At 30.0% G+C, this 20453-nt stretch overlaps 2 protein-coding genes across 2 annotated transcripts; one reads left to right on the forward strand and one right to left on the reverse strand.

The window, feature by feature from the left end:
* Positions 1–1690: 1690 nt before the first annotated feature.
* LOC130671783 (small ubiquitin-related modifier-like) lies at positions 1691–4156 on the reverse strand. The gene is made up of 5 exons (XM_057475861.1): positions 3977–4156; positions 3788–3856; positions 3633–3710; positions 3487–3558; positions 1691–2595 (listed from the first exon to the last, which is right to left on the reverse strand). Exons 1-5 carry the CDS (start codon positions 3989–3991, stop codon positions 2533–2535), a joined length of 297 nt encoding a protein of 98 aa, XP_057331844.1. The 5' UTR covers positions 3992–4156; the 3' UTR covers positions 1691–2532.
* A 4144-nt stretch (positions 4157–8300) lies between these two features.
* On the forward strand, positions 8301–20249 carry LOC130671386 (calpain-7-like). Its single transcript, XM_057475249.1, has 6 exons — positions 8301–8707; positions 16013–16164; positions 16228–16426; positions 16496–18048; positions 18122–18351; positions 19948–20249. Exons 1-6 carry the CDS (start codon positions 8515–8517, stop codon positions 20090–20092), a joined length of 2472 nt encoding a protein of 823 aa, XP_057331232.1. The 5' UTR covers positions 8301–8514; the 3' UTR covers positions 20093–20249.
* Positions 20250–20453: the final 204 nt, after the last annotated feature.

The following is a 20453-nucleotide window of genomic DNA, read 5'->3' on the forward strand; positions in this document are numbered from 1 at the left end:
ATATAGGCTTATATATATATATATATATATATATATATATATATATATATATATATATATATATATATATATTTTTTTTTTATAATAATCATTCATTTATAATATTCATATGGTTAAATAAACTATTCAATCATGGTGACGACAGGTTTTTGAAACTGAAATTTCCTAACTTTTTCAGGTATTCCAGTCATATAATTAAAAAATTCCCTGACCATACGTAGTAAGATTAAATTTTTGGAAATATATATTTAATTCAAAATAAAATGATAGAAGTCAGTTTAATAATTAATCAATCATTATCGTTAAATAAAATTTTATATTATTATTTGTCAATGTTGATAGATTTTTTCATTTATTGAATAAATAATTTTTCATTTTTTATTTTAAATCTTAGTTTTATATAATTTACTCAAAAATAAAATATAAATAAACTTTTCATTTTCACGAGAATAAATTTCATAAATAATAACGTTTCATAGAATATTAATAAAATACGAGCAACCTGCAGTCACTGTGCGCCTGCCCAAATATCACTACTAAATTTATAAAATACGCAGAAAAAAAAGATTTCTTGCCGCAAAAAATTTCAATTTGCACCAAGAAATTTTATGCATTATCAATTAAATACAAAAATTGTCTTGGAGCGTGAAAACATTTTTTTGGTCAAGAAATAATTCCTTGCACCAAGTAATTTTTTCTAGTTCTAAATAAATTTTTGTTTTCAATTCACAATGCAAAAAATTTTTTAGGATAAGTAAAAATTTTCTTTAGGCTAGTAAAGATTTTTTGTGTCAATGAATTTTTTTTTTTTCTATGCACACTTTGTTGGCTTTGAAAAGCTTCCTAAAACCAAAAGGGAGTATAAAAATCTGTCATTTTGGAATAAGTAACGCGATATAAATAATATAGCTATATATTCAATGACATTCAGTCAGATTTAGTGACAGAGTAATTAAAGGATTAATTTATTTAAAGAAAATAACTACGATCTTATTTTTTCTCGCGTAATTTAAATGTAATTCGAATGATATAGATAAATCTATTTATCTCAATATTTGGCAATTAAAATGAGTTTAAAGTATGAAAAGACACAAATTCAAGTCAAGACCTTTCTAATGATACCAAATTCAATAACATTAACTAATTCTATCACATAGATATGGCGGGAACAAGATTTTCCTTATTCCCTTACTAATATAGATATAATATAGATTAATCAAGTTCGCGAATGATAAATATAGTGAAACTTATTAGTTCAATACTTATGTATGGTTACGTAACAAATGATCCAAGGACAATTGATCCGTCGATAAAATGCGTGTAACATGAAAAATTACGCCCTTTTTTTCACTAATTTTGTGTGCGTGTAACATAAAAAATATACTCACACACAAATTAGTGAAAAAAGGGCGTAATTTTTCATGTTACACGCATTTTATCGACGGATCAATCGTCGCAAGGATCAATTGTCGCGGATCAATTGTCCTCGGATCATCAGTCGTGTCACCCTTATGTATACTTTTAATGTTTTATTATAGCACATTTCCAATGTTTTATTATAGACATTTTCATGTTTTGAAGATCTTCCAGGAATGTGGCCACCATGTTTAATGTAAGTTTTTTTTGTCTAACGTATAATGTATTCTGATAATCTCAACTTAAAATAAACTTGTAAAAAAAAATTTACCAATTAATTTTTAAAGTAATTTTATTTTATTGATTCTGATGATACACATCAACTTGGATAACTTAAGTTTAATTTGGAATACAATCAATCGTATATGACTAAACATTATTCTTTCATACTCAGTAATTAAATCTATTATTAATTGTAACTTTTGTTTATTAATGCTTATTAATTTTAGTTTTAAATCTAAAAGTTCAAAAGAAGAATATAAATCATTAAGATCGAAGATTTGTTTTATAAATAAGATATTTTGGCTCAAAACAAAATATTCAAATAATTTTTCGTACAAAAACCTAAGTGTACTTAAAAAAAAAAAAAAAAATGTGGAAAATATATAATACGACACTTAATGGTATTTTTCTTAGTTGTTGTTTTCTTGTGGCTTCTAAAAAAATTATACAATAAAAGTTGGGAAATTCAAATTATTCATCGAACAAAATATTCAGCGGCTTATTAATTTTCATAAAGTAAAATAAATTATGCATTATTAAAGTGTTAACGTTTTCATCAATACTAGGATTAATAATAAAAATTTTGATTATAAATAAACGTTAATGAACTGAAAGTTTATCTAAAGGATTTATACCTTTTATTAAGTTTTAATCTTAGGAATGTAAGAATGCTTCACAGTTCCTCAAAAGAAAACAAACAAGTAAATGTAAATGGCAAAGAAAAATAATTGAATAAAGAATTTTAGCTTGGAAAAATACATTCGGTATAATGATATTGATAGCCTTTGTCCATTTATCAATCTAACAATACATCACTTTCACTTTAAAAAATATTGAGAAAAACCAAAATGCTAATGCTCTTGGTTCACCTCTAACTCGATGCTGATAGAAACTTTAAAAGTGACCACCAGTTTGCTCTTGATATACTTCGATAACATCATCGTTCTCCATCTCGAGCTATAACAGAAAAGTACAATTTAATTATAATATTTTATTAAGTACTTGAAGATCGGAACGTCCAACGAAAATTAAAAAAATGATGATACTGAAGTTAAAACAATAAATGATAAAAAAATTGCACCTGTGGCTTTTTTAATTTTCTACACATGCATATTTTTAGTTTATTTTTTTTTTGTCATTAATTTGTTGAAAAAAAAAAATCCGAAAATTGTTAATTGACTTCTAACCAGTGTCATAAAAAATGATGTAATTTAACTGCTTAAGGGGTAGATCCGGAGGTAAGTGCCGGCCTAAGATTTTTGACTGACATACCAGCATCTGAAACCTAGTTATCCAGTAGGATACTGAAGTTAGCCGACATCTAATTATTTTATGAGTGTGAATGTAGCAGACATCAGACAAATTAAAATAATTAATGAATAGAGTAAATAATTAACAAAATAAAGTTTTTAAAAAATGCGCGTTTAAAAAATTTTTAAATTAATAAGTGCATTTTTTATAAATACAATTTTTTTAATTATTTACTATATTTATTTAAAATTTAAAATTTGTCTGATGTCTGCTACATTCACACTCATATTATTTTTTGTTTTTTTTTTTGAATGATAAATTAAAAAAAAAAATATTTTAAACAATTCCATCGATAGTTTTCTTAATTTTCTACACGTTTATGTTTTTTGATATGCACATGTAGAAATTTTTTTTTCTGTAAATGATTTTTCAAAAAAACATTCGAAAATTGTTATTGTCTGCTAACTTCAGGGTCATTATCCAGTAGATTTTTTTTTATAAAATTTTTTTTTTCCGTTGCGCGAAAAACGTTCTAATGTTTAGGTATATATTTTATTACTATCCAAAACCACGTGATAGAACTTGAAAAATCTTAACCTGTTTTGGTGTCTCATCATCGTTGATTCGTTTTCCATCAAACAAAAACCTGAGCGATGTCATCGGAACTCCCTAATAAGAATTATTTAATTAAACCCAATTTAGTCGACTTAAAAATTAAAAAAAAAGTACATAATTATACATACAACTCTGTCACTGTAAGATTTTTTTAACTTGCCCATTTGAGTAGTCATTTTTACCCTGAAGTGAATTTCGTTACTGTCCTACAAATAAATAATTGTATATTAGAAAAAAAAAACTAATGAAAAAAATTTTAAATTGTGAATAAAAGAAAACGAACATTTCCGACAACTTTGAGTTTGATGTATTCTGAATTCGCATCACCTGGACCGGCGTCTGGTTTTTGTTCCTGTACAAAAACGAAGGTTATAGGGGTTAAATTGAGTTAAAACGGACAGTTTTATTGACAATACATAATTGTTTATACTGTAATATTAGTAAAACTATAATTTAGTTATATTTTATTTACCTGATTATCCGACATGATTAATTTATTATAAATTATACGTTAGACCACGCGGCACAACGACAAACACTAAACACAAGCAAGCAATATGGCGCCCCACTTTTGTCAATCTTCGCAACAGACCTCTTGTTAAAAATAACGCTATTTTTGTCCGCGTTCTTAAATATATCTAACCTGAGCTATACTGTTGCTCGTTGCTGTGAAAATGGCGGGGGTTGTTCTAACACCGGAAGTGTTTATATATATCATCCGGAAGTCAAAACTACTTCAAGATGATTAAAATACGCAAATAATCCCTAATAGCCACTTTAGCTTGAAATTGACAGTAATTTGATGTTCAAATTATCTAAAATCTAACTTTTTACGATAAAAAAAAGTCGGTAATGTTCATTGTTATCATTTCAAAAGGTAAACAAATTTATATACATAAAAATGTCTACAATTTCACGGTAAAAAAATACTTAGTTTTTCAAGTCAAATTAACAATAAATTGACATAAAATTTGCCTGAAAATTGACGACAACTTTTTCCTAGTCAACTTTTGAAGTAAATTTGCATTCTAATTTGCGTTGTAAATTTACGTCAAATTGTACAGCAAGTTGCATATAAATTGTTGTGAAAAACGGAAAAGTCCGAAGTTGATGAAAATTTGACGAAAAATTCAAGGAAACTTTTGTAAGTAAACTTTTGCTAGAGCAAACTGTGTTATGTCCTGGGAGGTTACTAGGATCGGAGCTGACGCCACCTCCTGGACAGTGGGCAGTTCGTTGTCACGCGGGACCAATTTTGAATTTGAAAACAGTGATAAATTTATTGTTGACTATGATGATGATTATTATTATTATAATTTAATGAAATAATGAAATTATGGGTAAGGATAGATGTAATTGATAAAATAACTTCTATCTGAAGACTGAGTTTTATTATAAAGTGTAGATAAGATTTGATCAGTAATAACAGTTGTGCTCGTCAATAGTTCTCGGAGAGAAGTGAAGTTACATCAGACGGCAGAGAGATCTCTGACTCTCCACTCTTCGACTTCTCCCACCATTCTCATGCTCACACACATACTTATGCAATATATGTACTTACACATATCAACGTTCTTTACTAATTATATACTTATACATTTATGCTTCCTACTAATACAAGTACACGATATGAGCTTACACGCGTCTACATTCTTTATTTATCCGTTCTATGACATTACTGCCCCAGGTAGGAAAGAACAACTGGGCAAGGTTTGGACCAAGCCTTGGCCAAGCGTCACTAGGATTATGCAAGGCTTGGCACGTGCCTTGGCTGAGCATTGGGCCAAGGATTGGTCCAAGCCTTGGATGATAGCCATGTCCCCTGCCTTGGGAAACAAAATATCAAGCCTCGGCCGAGTCTTGGGAAACGAAAAATTGAGCCTTGGCCAAGGCTTGGGAAACAAAAAGTCAAGCCTCGGCCAAACCTCGGGAAGCAAAAAATCTAAGGCTCACCCAATGCTCGATCTAAAATGTTATTATTTAAACTAATAAATATAATTAAAAAAAAGTTTGATCACACTTTTATCAACATTACATTGAATTGTAATTAACTAATTACTGAATTAATGGGAAATAACGAATAAAATTATTTGGGGGCTACCGGGGTTCGAACTGCGATCCTTCTGATTACTAGGCCGGGACGCTATCCACTTTGCTAAATCTGATGTCCAAATAATCATGATTTTTTTGCTTGTTAATTATTTAAATACAATTTAATTTAAAAATATTAAATCGTAAACATGGGGTGAAATGTAGTTTTATTTAATGAACTTAAAATTGTCTGATGAGTAATGACATATTTATATCAATTTGTAATTTTATGATTTGATATAAATGAATAATTTAATGCAAAATAATCTGTAATCTAAAAAATCAAAAAACACGTTTTTTGGGTTCACAATAATGACAGATAAAAAATATCGAATTGTTATTTTTTATTAAATAACAATTAGTAATTAAGCTAATCGAAGGGAAACGATTTATTACACCTAAAAAAATTTTTTTTGAGTATTATAAAACCAAAAATAATATTCAAGAGAAAGAAATATATTCTTAATGTTGAAAACAATTTAATAAAAAAAAAAATTATCATTTTTTGGAGAGGGGCCTCTCTGCCCCACAAAAAAAAATTTTTTTTTGCCTTCGTATCCACCAATGATGTGAAATGTAATTTTTCTTTATGTATATTACATATAAAAAATTTGAATTTAATGAAATTTCATCAACTTTCAGAATTTTTTTTTTCAACTTTTTTAAAGGATACTCCATTTTGACCGCCAAAAATAAAAATTTCATGTTAACTAAAGTTTTGTGCATAGCAATAACTAATTAAATGAAAATTATTGTATATCAAATAATTTTACTTTTTAAAAAATATCAACTCTTGATATTAATCGTATACTCGGTAGACCGTTATGCCCTGGTCTTCTCTGTATACATATATATAGATACATGCAAAGTTGATAATTTTAATATTAAATAAAAATTTAACCCAGGCTGAGGCATTGGCCAATGGTCAGCTGCCAAGGCTCGGCTTGACAAAAATTAAACTATCGGACCTAGCCTCGGCCGATCCTCGGGCCAATGGTCAGCGGCCAAGCCTCGATTTAACAAAAATTTAACTATCGGGCCGGGCCTTGCCGAGGCTCGGGCCAATGGTCACTACCCAAGGCTCGGCTTAATTTAATGAAACCATTGGACCAAGCCTCGGCCTAGACTTGGGCCAATGGTTAGCTGCCAAGACTTGGCTTAACGTAATCAAACCATTGGGCCAAGCCCTGGCCGAGGCTTGAGCCAATGGTCAGCTGCCGAAGCTTGGCAAGTGACAACAGGGCCAAGGCTCGGCCTATCGTCAGCCTTGGCGATTCCTACCTGGGTGATATTATTTATATTCCACTTTCCTGTACTTGAATACAATCTTTTAGTTAATTATTCTATATTTAATTATTTAGTACGATTGACATTATCATTTATCATGAAACACCATTATAATTATTCTAATGCTACCCTGATTAAAAAAAATGATTAAAAATGATTTCACACGTTAAATGTCCATAATAGACAGGATTAGAAATGATTTGAAGGATTAAAAAGTATTTAAAATGATTAAAAAACAAATCATTTTAAATACTTTTTAATCATTTTTTTTAATCAGGGTATATTTCTATTAATTTGGTTATTATACGAGTCATTCTTTATTTAATATGTATATATATTAACAATAATAGTTGAGTTCTTGTCATATGGTTTTCATTTATAAGTAACATTTATTTATTAAATAAATCCTTTTCTCATTTGTTTATAGATTATGCATTCGTTTACAACCATATTTACAGTTAACTATAGAACAAGAGCCTATTCATGATTTTTATGCGTGTGTTTTGTTTAGATTTTAAGTATCGGGTGACGGGAAACGTTCCAAAACCACTCAAATCGTATTTATATTTCTCTGAATACGAAATAAAGATTTATTAATCTATTTATTTAAAGTTTCTTATAATAAAAATATATAATTTAATAAGTATGTGCCACGACGATTTATTATTTAAATTATTGACTAAATATTGATAAGACGCAATAAGTGTTGTAAGATATTAATATATAATTTCAAATGAAATTTAAATGCGCGCCTATTTATTGATCTCAAGTTCACTAATTAATTAACGGCTGGAGGCACCTGAGGCCACTGAGGACATAACAACTGTGCTATTAGGGAATGAACAGGTGGCACCTTTCAAATTTGTGGTAACTTTATTATTACCCTATATGTCCCTAGCTAAACTAATGTTTCGTCGGATATCTGCTGCTTTAAGTCATGAAAAAAATACTTTCGTTTGTTTTTTTTCCTAATCTAGACGATTACTATTTTAGTTTAGTAATAAAATAATTATCTTCGTTATAATTCAAAATTAAATTTTGGATCATTCATCTCTAGGTTATAAATTAATTCAAAAATAAAATGCTTGCTCGATTTATGTCACATTTTCCGAAATCTACACGATTGAATTTTGTTTTATTTTTTATGAAATGTATCCTAAAATATCCTATAATCTTACTACAAACAAAAATAATTACAATACTTTTTAAAAAGTTAATTGCAATTGATGCGGTCAATCATAGTGTACTCTTATTGGCTAAGAAAGAGTTAACTGGGAGCCAATAGAATTATTTGAAACTTGGAAATACGATTGGGTGACTTGTCAAAATATTTCGCTACTTTTGATCATAGATGGAGCGACTCAGACAAAAATTTTCTGGCAACCCTGACCTACAATTGGAATTAGGAGTGTCTAGTTGTTTATTTCACCGTGTCATAAACAATGCAATCTCTTTTTTCATTTATTTTCTGTTTAAAATAATAATTAAAATATCTTCAATAAATGTTAATGTTCTGGAAGAAACATATTAAACGTATATTTCTTTAAATTTTAGTTGAAATAATAAAGAATTCATGAGATTATAAAAGTTTTACAATCGTTCCTTGATGAATGATTAAGTTTTGCATAATAAATGGATCAAAATCTTGAAGATGTTAAAAAAGCTGCATTCAAAGCAATACAATATGATAATGAAAAACAATACCAAAAAGCTTTGTGCTGGTATGAGGTTGCTGTTAGACTCCTCAATAAATTAAATTCTCATACTTCTTTTTCGCCAAAGCTTAGTGAATACCAGGAAAGAATAAAAGTTTTAAAAACAATCGGTAAGCACAATGGAGACAGTTTTATATTTTATTTTTTATACATTATAACTACTTTAGTGTCATCTTGCCCATTTAATTTTACTACAAAATTATCAATGAATTATCATGTCTGAAGAATAATTTTGTGCTACGTTAATTTGGTGTTTGGTATTTCGTTCCTTTAGGTAATTCCATAGAGCTTATATAAGATTAAAGGCCCTGATTCTGACACTTTAAGAGTGACATTTTATTTTGAACAATTAAATTTGAAGAAAAAAATAAACTGAAAAAATGCACATGCAGAAAATTAAAAAGACTATAAGTGCAATTTTTTTGAATATTTTTTTTTTATAATTTATCGTTTTTTAAAAAAATCCAAAAATTATTAGACGTCGACTACCTTCCGTATCATTGACAGCCGAGGCTATTCAATGATCTCATCCCTGATTAAAAATATTGATTGAAAACAATTGAGAAGCGGTCGCTTCATGCAAACTGTATATCTATATATACAAACAAAAAAATTGAAATCAATTGAAATTATCGAAAAGAATTTGAATTTCATCGTTTTTAATTCTTTTCAATCAATATTTTTAAACAGGGATATGAAAATTCCATTTAAATAAACAGTATTTTATATAATTAACAAGTTCATAATTTTTTAATCAAGTCATTAGCGCAAAATAATTATTTGGAGCTGATTAATAATTTAAATTAATGTTTCAAAAAGTGATGTTTGAAGACCTAGTTTCTGACACTCAAAATTTACTGTGCTGCAGTTTTTGACATGATCCTAAAGTTAGCAGACAATTAGTAATTTTTTGATTTTTTTTTTCAACAAATCAATTACAAAAAATAATAATATGCATATGTAGAGAATTTTAAAAACTACACGTGCAATTTTTTTAAATATTTTTAACTTCCCGCTTAGAAAATCGACGATTTTCGAAAAATTCGGGAAGTTATTGTTTTCACTCCGATTTACGGAAATCGAAATTTCATCAGATGTCGACGTTTTGAGGTCCTAGAAAGCTATTCTGACTATTTTCAGAATGATGTCCGAGTGTCTGTTTGTGTGTATGTGTGTGTGTTGTATGTATGTGTGTGATCGGTCTATAACTTCTTAACTAATAAACCGATTTGGATGGTTAAGGCGGCAATCGAAAGAGCTTGTTGGCCATCAACTTTTCTGAAAGTTTCAGATTATTTAATCGAGTAGACTCGTTAATATTGGCAAATTACGATAAAAAAATTTTTTTTTTTTAGTTTTTTATTGATTTCTCAGAAACGAGTTGAACGATCAACTTCAAAATTTAATCAGCTCTAAAACTTAATAAAACTCTTCGATTGCCGCCTTAGCCATCTCAATCGGATTATTCGTTTGAGAGTTATCGCGGGAGAAAGAAATGGTAAAAAACGGTTTTTTTGCGAATATCTTTGAAACAACTGAACTAAAAAATTCCAACATCTTATCAGCTCTAGAACTCAATCGAATACGTCAATTGCTGCCTCAACCATCAAAATCGGTTAATTCGTTCGTCAGATATCGTGGGAGAAAGAAATGCTAAAAAACGGTTTTTTCGAAAGCAATGGTATACAAAAGTATTTTCGAGCTCGAAGAGCTTGGAAATGTATCTACAACGTTTTCTAGCTCCTTGAGCTCAAGGAGCTCGAAAACAGCGGGAAGTTTTGGGGCTGGCCCGTAGGGTCAACCGATAGACAGATTTTTTTCGTTTTTTTCTTCCTCCTCTGCTGCTTTTCCTTCTTCTTTTTTTTGGTTTTTGTTTTTCATTTTCTTGCATTGTCATCTGATTCTGAGCTATGTTCCAAATTTCAACTCTCTAGCTCATCGGGAAGTTACTTAATAATCATAAAATTCCACCCGAACAGACATACATGAAAGCGAGTTAATAAAAACGTGGTAATTATACTGAGATTTATATTATAACTATAACCAAGTATAAACCAAAAATATTACATTTCATTTTTAATCTGTTTAAGTTATTTTTAAGATGTTTTTTACTTATGCTATCTATCAGAGTTTATATCAAATAAAAACATACTTTATAAAACCAAAAAACAAAAAAAACCGGTTTACTTTAGTTTTTGAATTATAATTATCTCCAATGTTAATTTAAATTTAAAAACTTAAATAACTTCTAAATCATTATTTAAATAAAATTATAAAAATTGTTTAGAGCTTTTCATTTTCAATAATTAAAAATATTGTAAAAATGTACTTACCAGAGATCGTACATAAATATAGTAAATTCATGACGTTTAGTTATTTTTGCAGGAAAAAATAAGTTTTACGATAAAAATAATTGAAATAAATTATTGGTTTTTAGGAGTTTAATTCCCAATTAAAAGAAACGATTCAAAACAATTTGCAATGTTTAACTCCTATAAGGGCGATTCAAAAGTATTCAACGTGTTGAAAATCATTAAAAAGTATTTAAAATTTTCTTTTCAAATCATTTCTTTTAATAAGAGATATTAAATATATATTATAAACTTAGTTTGTAACATTAAATCACATTTTATTTTATTTTTATATACAAAATGAGGTTTCGTTGCACGCAAATTTTGAAAAATGAAGTATTTTGTTTCATATAGTATTGATAATAATACATGTTATAAAAATAAATTGATTAAATTAACTTGATAATAACTACTGATTTGGTACAATCTAAATAATACTAAGTAAAAATATTTGTATAAATATTTCATTGTAATTTTTTCAAATCTTTATTTGTTAGAAATTTAAAAATATCCCTCGTAAAAGTATTTGGGAGTTGCAGTTCTTGGAAAATATCATTAGTTAAATCAATAGCATTGAATAAGAATTTTTTTCTTCTTAATGCTTTTTTTAAGCGGTAAGTCATCATTCCAGCATATATTGGAAAAATAGATTTAATGTCTAAATCTAAAATAGTACTATCATTAACATATTTTAAACTTAAAACTAATTTGTGTACACATTTATTATACAATACATAATGATACGTTACATTACTTGTACCAACAAATGTTATCTTCATTTTTTCAATTTCGCTTATGCACTGGACGCGTAATTCACCGAATTTTTCACTATTTACGACCGCTGAATTTTCTTGATTGACATAAAAATTCGCCGCACTACATTTCGCAATGTTCCGTAATTGCATAATTAACTTTTTTTGAATTATTTAGTCTTGAAGTAAATGCTGTTTTACCTCCAGTGTTTTTCAAATTAATATCAATACCAGCGTTAAGGAGTTGCCTTATGATATTATCGTCGGTCGCATACATGATTCCGTAATGAAGGGCTGAATCTTTACAATCTGTCACCATATTTATATAAAACATATCATGATTTAAGAAAAATTCTACTGCTTCCGAGTTTCGCATTTGGACAACAATATGCAGAAGACTTTCTCCTAAATGTTTCTTTCTGATATTAACATCTAAACCGTAGGCCAGAAGAAGTGTTATAATTGGTACATTTCCTCTAATAGCAGCATAGATTAGTGGTGATCGATATTTATCGATATCAGCATCAGCATTCGGATTAGCATTATTTTTTAAAAGTAGCTCTACCATTTCTACATTCATTAAACTAATAGCGATAATTAATGGTAGAATGGCAAAACCTAATTCATAACAATGCATTATCATACTCAGACTGTGAAGGGATGATAGTAATAACTCAAGATCAGAAGTATGATCTTCTTCATAATATTTGATAACTGCTTCCATGAAACTTCCCGATTCAGAGATTTCAATTTGCTGATTAATATGACTGATAACGTCTGCTCCATAGCTTATTAGACTTTGAATTGTTGTCAGGTTATTAGTCATAACAGTAATGTTAAAAACTTTACCCCAGCATTTAATTGCACGCCTCGGAAGCGAAGCGGAGAGGTTGTGCTTTATAACCGACCTGTCAAGGTCACACGAATTCCACTCATTAAAGTGCATATATATTTTTTCTATTACTCTTACACATTATGAAAAGCACATCAATATAAAGCTGAAACACTAATAAATAATCCTGATACTTTTTTTAATTTGTCCAATATGTATTAATATAAAAAAAAGTTCATTAAAAAAAATTTATCGTGGACGTCCATTAGCCTGTGGTTCGAAAAAACGGCGTGATATGGATATCTCGAGAACGACTTGACGAAACTACTTAATTTTTTTTTCACAATTTTCAGAATTAAGCAAAGAAGGTTCCTTTCGAAAATCACTACTGTAGGCCTTCTCGTTTTTTTTAAAAATAAATCATAACGGTTAAAACCGGCAATCTTACATGTAAACAAACACACACTGCCGCCATTTTTCATTAGGAATGTTCTCCTTATTTTTTTTTTTTTTACTTTTATTACCGTATATTTACCATGGAAATTTCTATGGGAAAAGAGCGGGATATTCAATTTTATTCGAAATTTAACTTTTAAAAAAAAACATAACATGAGCGTTCGAGGCGTGCACTTTTGGATTTTCCAATTTTTTTTTTTTAATTTATATCAGCTCCTTTGCGAAGCAGATAGTCCACTAATTTTTTATCATTATTAACAGTTGCTATTTGAAGCAACGTTAAACCACTCAAGACTGGAATCACTTCGTTGATATCTTCGATCCGACCTCGTTTTATCGAGTTGGAAATGTACTTGTAGGTAAAATTTGAACGTCTTAATTCCATTGTAATGAATTTGATATAGCTGATAATTGTTTAATTTTAACAAATGAACTTGTAAATAAACGAACTTGAGCACTTTACTGTTAGAGTTACTGTTCACTTTGTACTAATTCAACGTTATATTATTGGTAAAAGTTGGTTGTACTGATGTAGTCTCAAGACGAGAGTAACTGTACGACTGGCAGTCTCAAGATCAAAACTGAGTTTAAATGATGATGTCTATGGTACCCCCGACTTTAGCAAAAACGCCCCCGATAATAATTTTTCTCGCCCTACTTTTCAAAATCTATCGTCATAATTACAACAAAGATATAATTACTCAAAAGTAAACCCATATAGGACAATAATAGTTCTCAAGTTGTTCTTAAAATTAATTTCTTTCTATTAAAATTGAATTCGTCTACTCGACAATACGGGATTCTTAATAAGTCCATTAAATGTTATAGTTTTCCAGTCTTTCTCTCAATAACTTTATCTTTCTAATCTTAAAATTAAAATAAATTATGAGCTAATGACGATTGTATGTTATAGAAATATTTATAATAAAACTAACTATTCATGACTTTTACGAAAATGCGAGTCATTAAATACTTATGAATTGTACTACTGTAATACTGCATAGGAGTGTCATTACGATAATCCATATTTGAAGCATGAATGTTTTCTGGAAATAATTACACTTAAATTTTTACCTGACCCCTAATGAGCGATTTAATTACGGTCCGGGGAAAATTTTCGTATCTACAATAGACTTGAGTTAAATTAAAATATATCGTTGTCCGCAAAAATGAAATGTTTTTTTTTAAGAGCAACTGAAATTTTTTTCTATTTACTTTGAATATCATTGAAAAAAAAAACGATTTAGCGTATTTGAGTCCTTGAAAACAGTAGATCTTTAAGCACCCTATTTTATCCTCTTCCCCTGTTCTATATATGTATTAGGGTGCTTCATTTCGGAGCCAGATTTTTTTTTTCAAGTGCATGTGGAAAAAACCATAGTTCAACACAAAAAAAAAATTTCGCGCATGAAAAAAAATCCTATGTCGATTACAGACCTAGCTCATTGAAAAATTCGAATTTCCCATTTAAATAACATGGGAAAATTTTTTTTTTTAGCTTTAAGTATTTTTAACCTCGTTAACAAATCAATAGATGGAATAGACTGATACATATTTTTGTAGGAAATTGAACGCTCTACAAAGAAGGTCTCTTATCATTTTTCGATAAATCCATCTCTTTCAAAGTTATTAGAGCTCGAAGTAAAGTTGGAGATCGTTTTACTTTTCCGGTGAAACTATCAGACTTATCACAAAATGTTATAGGGTCTATTTTGTTGCCAATTTTATTCTCTACCAATTATTATCAGTAAAGTTTTTTCAAATTCCGCATTGTTTTCTAGTTATTTTCATTTTAATTTCAAGCTCTGAAAAAAGTGGTTTTGATCGATTTCAAGAGCTCAACATTGAAGTGAAAATAACTAGAAAACAATGCGGAATTTGAAAAAACGGTGTGTGTGTGTGTGTAAACTCTTTGTAACTTTTTAACTAATGAACCGATTTGGATGGTTAAGGCAGCAATCGAAAGAGGTTGTTGGCCATCAACTTTCCTGATAATTTCAGATCATTCGAAAATATTGGCGAATTAGGAAAAAAAAAAATTTTGTTTTTCTATTTTTTTATTGATTTCTCAAAAACGACTCAAATGATCGACTTCAAAATCTAATCAGCTCTAGAACTTTATAAAACGCATCGATTGGCACCTTAGCCATCTTAATCGGTTAATTTGTTCGAGAGATATCGCCGGAGAACGAAATAGTAACAAACGGTTTTTTTCGATTATCTTTGAAGTGACTTATCTGATCAATTCTAAAATCTAATCAGCTCTAGAACATAATAAAATGCGTCGATTGCCACCTCAACCATCAAAATCGGTTAATTGGTTCGCGAGATATCGTGGGAGAAAGAAATGCTAAATAACGATTTTTTCGAAAACAATGGTATACAAAAATATTTTCGAGCTCGAAGAGCACGAAAATGTATTCTCAATAATGTTTTCAAGCTCCTTGAGCTCGAAAACAGCGGGAAGTTTTGGGGCTGGCCCGCAGGGTCAACCGATAGACCGAATTTTTACTATACGCTTACCGTACTCACTACCATAAATTTGACAGAAATTTACCGTATTTTTACAGTGGTTCAATGTAACATTGTAGGGTGAATTTATCGTGTTAGTACCGTACATCGTTGTGAAAATATTTTAAAACTATACGGTGAAATAATGCTATAAAAGCCGTAAAACTTACCGTAGATTTGCTGTGATTTTACCGTAAATTATGGTGTTGAATCCGTGAGGGAGTTCTTAATTCTCATTGCAGGAAGTTGATAAATTAAGAATTATTTATTCGAATTAAATTGTTGAATTTGAGAAGTTGTATCAAAACCAATCAACCAAATCCCAGCTTGAGTCCAGATTAGATTGAATCCATGATAATTAAAAAAACAAACAATGATTATTAATAATATTAGAGTGCGCCAATTTAAACTTTGATGTGAAATTTTTGCAATCCTATTTCTGAAAATCCAATCGTTAGACTAATCCAATATAGTCAATCTTATAATTATTTGAATTATTTTGCTGTTAAACAGTCAACGATGGCGAAAAAAACGAGTCGGAATCAGAAGCAGGATCACAAAAAGTTAAATCTCTTCTCAAAGAAGCTATGGATGCCGATGAAGAAGGATGGAAGAATATTGCAGTACTGCTTTATGTTGATGCAGCTCAACTGGGATTAGATATTGTAAGTTTACTTTAAACAATTAATAATAACTTAATCTATGTTTTTCCTGATATTATTTTTCAGAAAAAACAGATCGAAGATGAAAATACCAAAGAAAAACTTACAGACTTGGCTCAACGAGCTATAGTAAGAGCTGAGGAGTTAGAGGGAATTGTCAGAAAGGAACCATTCAATCCTTTAGCTTTACTTCAAAATTTACCTCCAGTTCCCGAGACCATCCCAACTTCTCCAACAACTTCTACTCATACTTCTCCTAATTTTGGTAAACCGTTATTAATAGGCCGATCTTAATTTTAAAGTGATTTTAAAAACCGGTTGACTTATTCACCAGGCAATACTTCGCCCGAGAGACCTCAGAAGCCTCCGTTCCACCGAGGAAGTAGTGCTCACCTTAGGATAACAGGTGGTAGTGGTAATTACACAGAAGAAGAGAAGAAAGTGTTGTTAACTACGTCCCACATAAATGATAACGAGTTCGTGCCGTTTATGACCGTTGATCTTTCCGAAAAATTTAAATCTCATACGTTGTTTGTTGATAAAGATGGTTTATTAGAGCTTGCGCCAAAGCAAAAAAAAGACTTTGCTCGCTGGGCACGACCGAATAATATTTTTGCGGACCCAAAAATGTTGATGAACAACCATGTGGACTATTTCAGTATCAAACAAACTGTTGTTTCAGATTGTTCTTTTGTAGCATCTCTTGCCGTTAGTGCTCAGTATGAAAAAAGATTTGGTAATCGTCTTATTACATCGATTATTTACCCTCAGAATTCAAACAAAGTTCCTCTTTTCAATCCTTTTGGCAAATATATGGTGAAACTTCATATAAACGGAATACCGAGAAAAGTTGTAATTGATGATTTATTGCCAGTTGGCAACAACAATCAACTTTTGTGTTCATACTCAAGTAATCGTGGAGAACTCTGGATATCTTTGTTGGAAAAAGCATACATGAAAGTCATGGGTGGCTATGATTTTCCTGGGTCAAACAGCAATATTGATCTTCATGCTCTAACAGGATGGATACCAGAGAGATGTGCAATCAGGCTAAATGAGCCAGATTTTAATATTGATGGATTATTTAAGATTCTCCTAGAGCGACTTCATACTGGGAATGTTCTTGCGACTGTTGCTACTGCTGAGTTGTCTGATGCAGTTTCTGATAAAACGGGTTTAGTTCCTACACATGCTTATGCTGTTTTAGATGTTCGACTTATTGATGGCAAAAAGTTATTGCAGTTAAAAAATCCTTGGTCGCACTTGCGATGGCGGGGGAATTTTTCCGAACGCGATGCTGAACATTGGACACCTCAACTCAGGCGTGCTCTCAATTATGATCCAGAATCAGCATCTCAGTACGATAATGGAATTTTTTGGATTGATTACTCAAGCATCTGTCGTTTTTTCGATGTTTTTTACCTTAATTGGAATCCTGGACTTTTCAAATATACTTACTGTATTCATCAAATGTGGAATGCAGGTATCGGGCCTATTAAAGATGTTTATAATATTGGAGATAATCCTCAGTTTTCATTGGAAGTTCAACCAAAAGTCTCAGGAGCTATTTGGATATTGTTAACTAGACACATAACGGATATAGCAGATTTCCGACAGAACCAAGAATACATCACCGTATTAGTCTATAAGAATAATGGAAAAAGAGTTTATTATCCCCATGATCCTCCACCGTATATTGATGGTGTTAGAATAAACAGTCCTCATTATTTATCGAAGATTAAATTAAATCCTGAAAGTGAATCTAAGTACACTCTTGTTATTTCTCAATACGAGAAAATGAATACGATTTACTATACTTTAAGAGCCTATGGAACATGCCCGTTTTCTCTAAAAAAAATGTCTGAGCCTTATAAATTCGAGAAAGAGGTACTATTTTCATTTTTTATTATTTGACGGGATATGACGTGTAATTTAAAATATTTGCTTTAATGTATTTCAGATTAAAGATGGTCAGTGGAAAGATATGACTGCTGGAGGATGCGGTAATCATCCAGCTACTTATCAAAATAATCCACGTTATCAGCTTACTTTAGAAAGTGATCACAATAATAATTATCTTTTAATAATCTTAAAAGGCCCAAAACAATATCAAATTGGATTTGAAATAATATCTGTAAATCATTCTGAAACGTCATCCACTTTTCAAAGCAAGACCTCAGGACCTTTTAGGTAATCATTTTAGTACATTTCCCAGAAATATGACAGTTCATGTATTTTACTTAACCCTTTTCCGGTCGACTTTGAATCCCTACTCTTAATTTGAATCGTACGTCTTATGAAGAACGTGATGGATGTATCGTCCGTTCTAATGAACGTAATCTCTGAATAAAGTTCCCTTCGATAAACCGAACGTTTGATTAAAGTAATATTTGTAGAAACGGAATAACGGAAAACGAGAAATTTGTAGAAGCGGAGGAACGGAGAATGATACGGTTAAATAAACGGGGGTAACGGAGAACGAGACGTTTTTAGAAACAAAAGAACGAAGAACGTAGCATGTGGACAGTGTGCGGAACGGTTAATGTGAGGTTTGTACCGACCGACTAAATGCAGTCAATGTAACGGTCGGTATTGTCAAATAATTTTTTTCAACATACGTCACTGTTAACAAACCTCACATTAACCGTTCCGCACACTGTCCACATGCTACGTTCTTCGTTCTTTTGTTTCTAAAAACGTCTCGTTCTCCGTTACCCCCGTTTATTCAACCGTATCATTCTCCGTTCCTCCGCTTCTACAAATGTCTCGTTTTCCGTTATTCCGTTTCTACAAATATTACTTTAATCAAACGTTCGGTTTATCGAAGAGAACTTTATTCAGAGATACGTTCATTAGAACAGACATGATACATCCATCACGTTCTTCATTCCTACGTTTCTCCGAACGTAACTTTTATCTGTCGTTCGTTTATTCATACGTGTTGCTACACACTTTTACTTTTGATGCAAATGTGCGTTTTGTGTAACCTCCGTTAGGCACAGGTTGTGGCACCCATGAGAACTTTAAAAACGTCATTTTTTAAAATCATTTTTTCTAAAAAACTAGATGGTGGATCATATTCAAATTTTGAGAATACACAGGGCATGTTCGGCCGAACTAAGTCCTGAGTAAACTTAGTAAGATTTTGTATAGTAAAAGCATATTATTCTGTATTAAATTTGCTCAGGACTTCGTTCGGCCGAACATGCCCATAGATAAAGTCCTTATTTATATGTATACCAAGTTTCAAATCTTAAAGTTGGGAAATCCTTTTTACATTAGATTCGTTCGAACCGCCTTAATGTAAAAATAAGTGTTTCAATATTTATTAAACTATTCGTTTGACCAATCAGAAAGGGCTGTAATTCAATATAAAATTTTATGAGACTGACTTCAGCTAATCAGCGGCGTACTCTTCGGTATGAGTTACATAAAATATTTTTAAAGTTTTTCAAAGCTCTTTAATTTTCCATTTAGTTCAAAAACATTATAAGAAAAATAAAAAAATTTTTAGAATTACTATGATCCTTGAAAAATTGGTAAATTCATTATAATGTTTCCAATGGCTGTCAGAATTTTCATAGATCTTTAAAAAATTTTACGAAATATTAAATTTTCTCTACCGTTTGTATCGAATTCATATCTGAAAAACTGTTTTATACTATAGGTAGTGCAATTATTATTTTTTTTTTCTTGATGAAGTAAACGAAAATCGCAATAAAAAAGTTCGACTGTTAATTATGTCAATTTAATGAGAAAATAAAATACGATAATTATTATTTTTAGGTCTGGATTTGTGAGTTTGGAACTTGAAGATGTTCCAGCCGGCACTTATGATATTATTCCATCAACTTTTTTGCCATCTCAAGAAGGACCTTTTTTTCTTACTTTTAAAAGTTCCTGTGAATTTCAAATTCTAAAAATCCGTTAATGTATGCTAAAATTAGGAAAATTTTAACAATTTACTATCGAAGGTAATTGATAGTTGTTGAAAAAATTTAATTACCTCTTTATAACTAAAGTGGCTGTGCTAATTCTGCAATTTTTATATTTATATGTAAATCAATATTTGTAATCTAATAATAAATTTTATTCGCATTAATATAAAATTAGTATATCTCTTAGTCTATTTTAAGAAAGAAAATATATCTATAATTAAGGCTTAATTTATTTTAGCTTCTAAAATATTTTTAATAAAAAAAAATTCGGTTTCAAAAAAGTATTCCGAAATTATTCAATGTTATTTATTATTATATTTTAATCATATTAATTCATTACTTTTTTATAATAAT

The sequence above is a fragment of the Microplitis mediator genome, chromosome 7 (genome assembly GCF_029852145.1).
Source record: "Microplitis mediator isolate UGA2020A chromosome 7, iyMicMedi2.1, whole genome shotgun sequence".
Classification (NCBI taxonomy): Eukaryota; Metazoa; Arthropoda; class Insecta; order Hymenoptera; family Braconidae; genus Microplitis; species Microplitis mediator.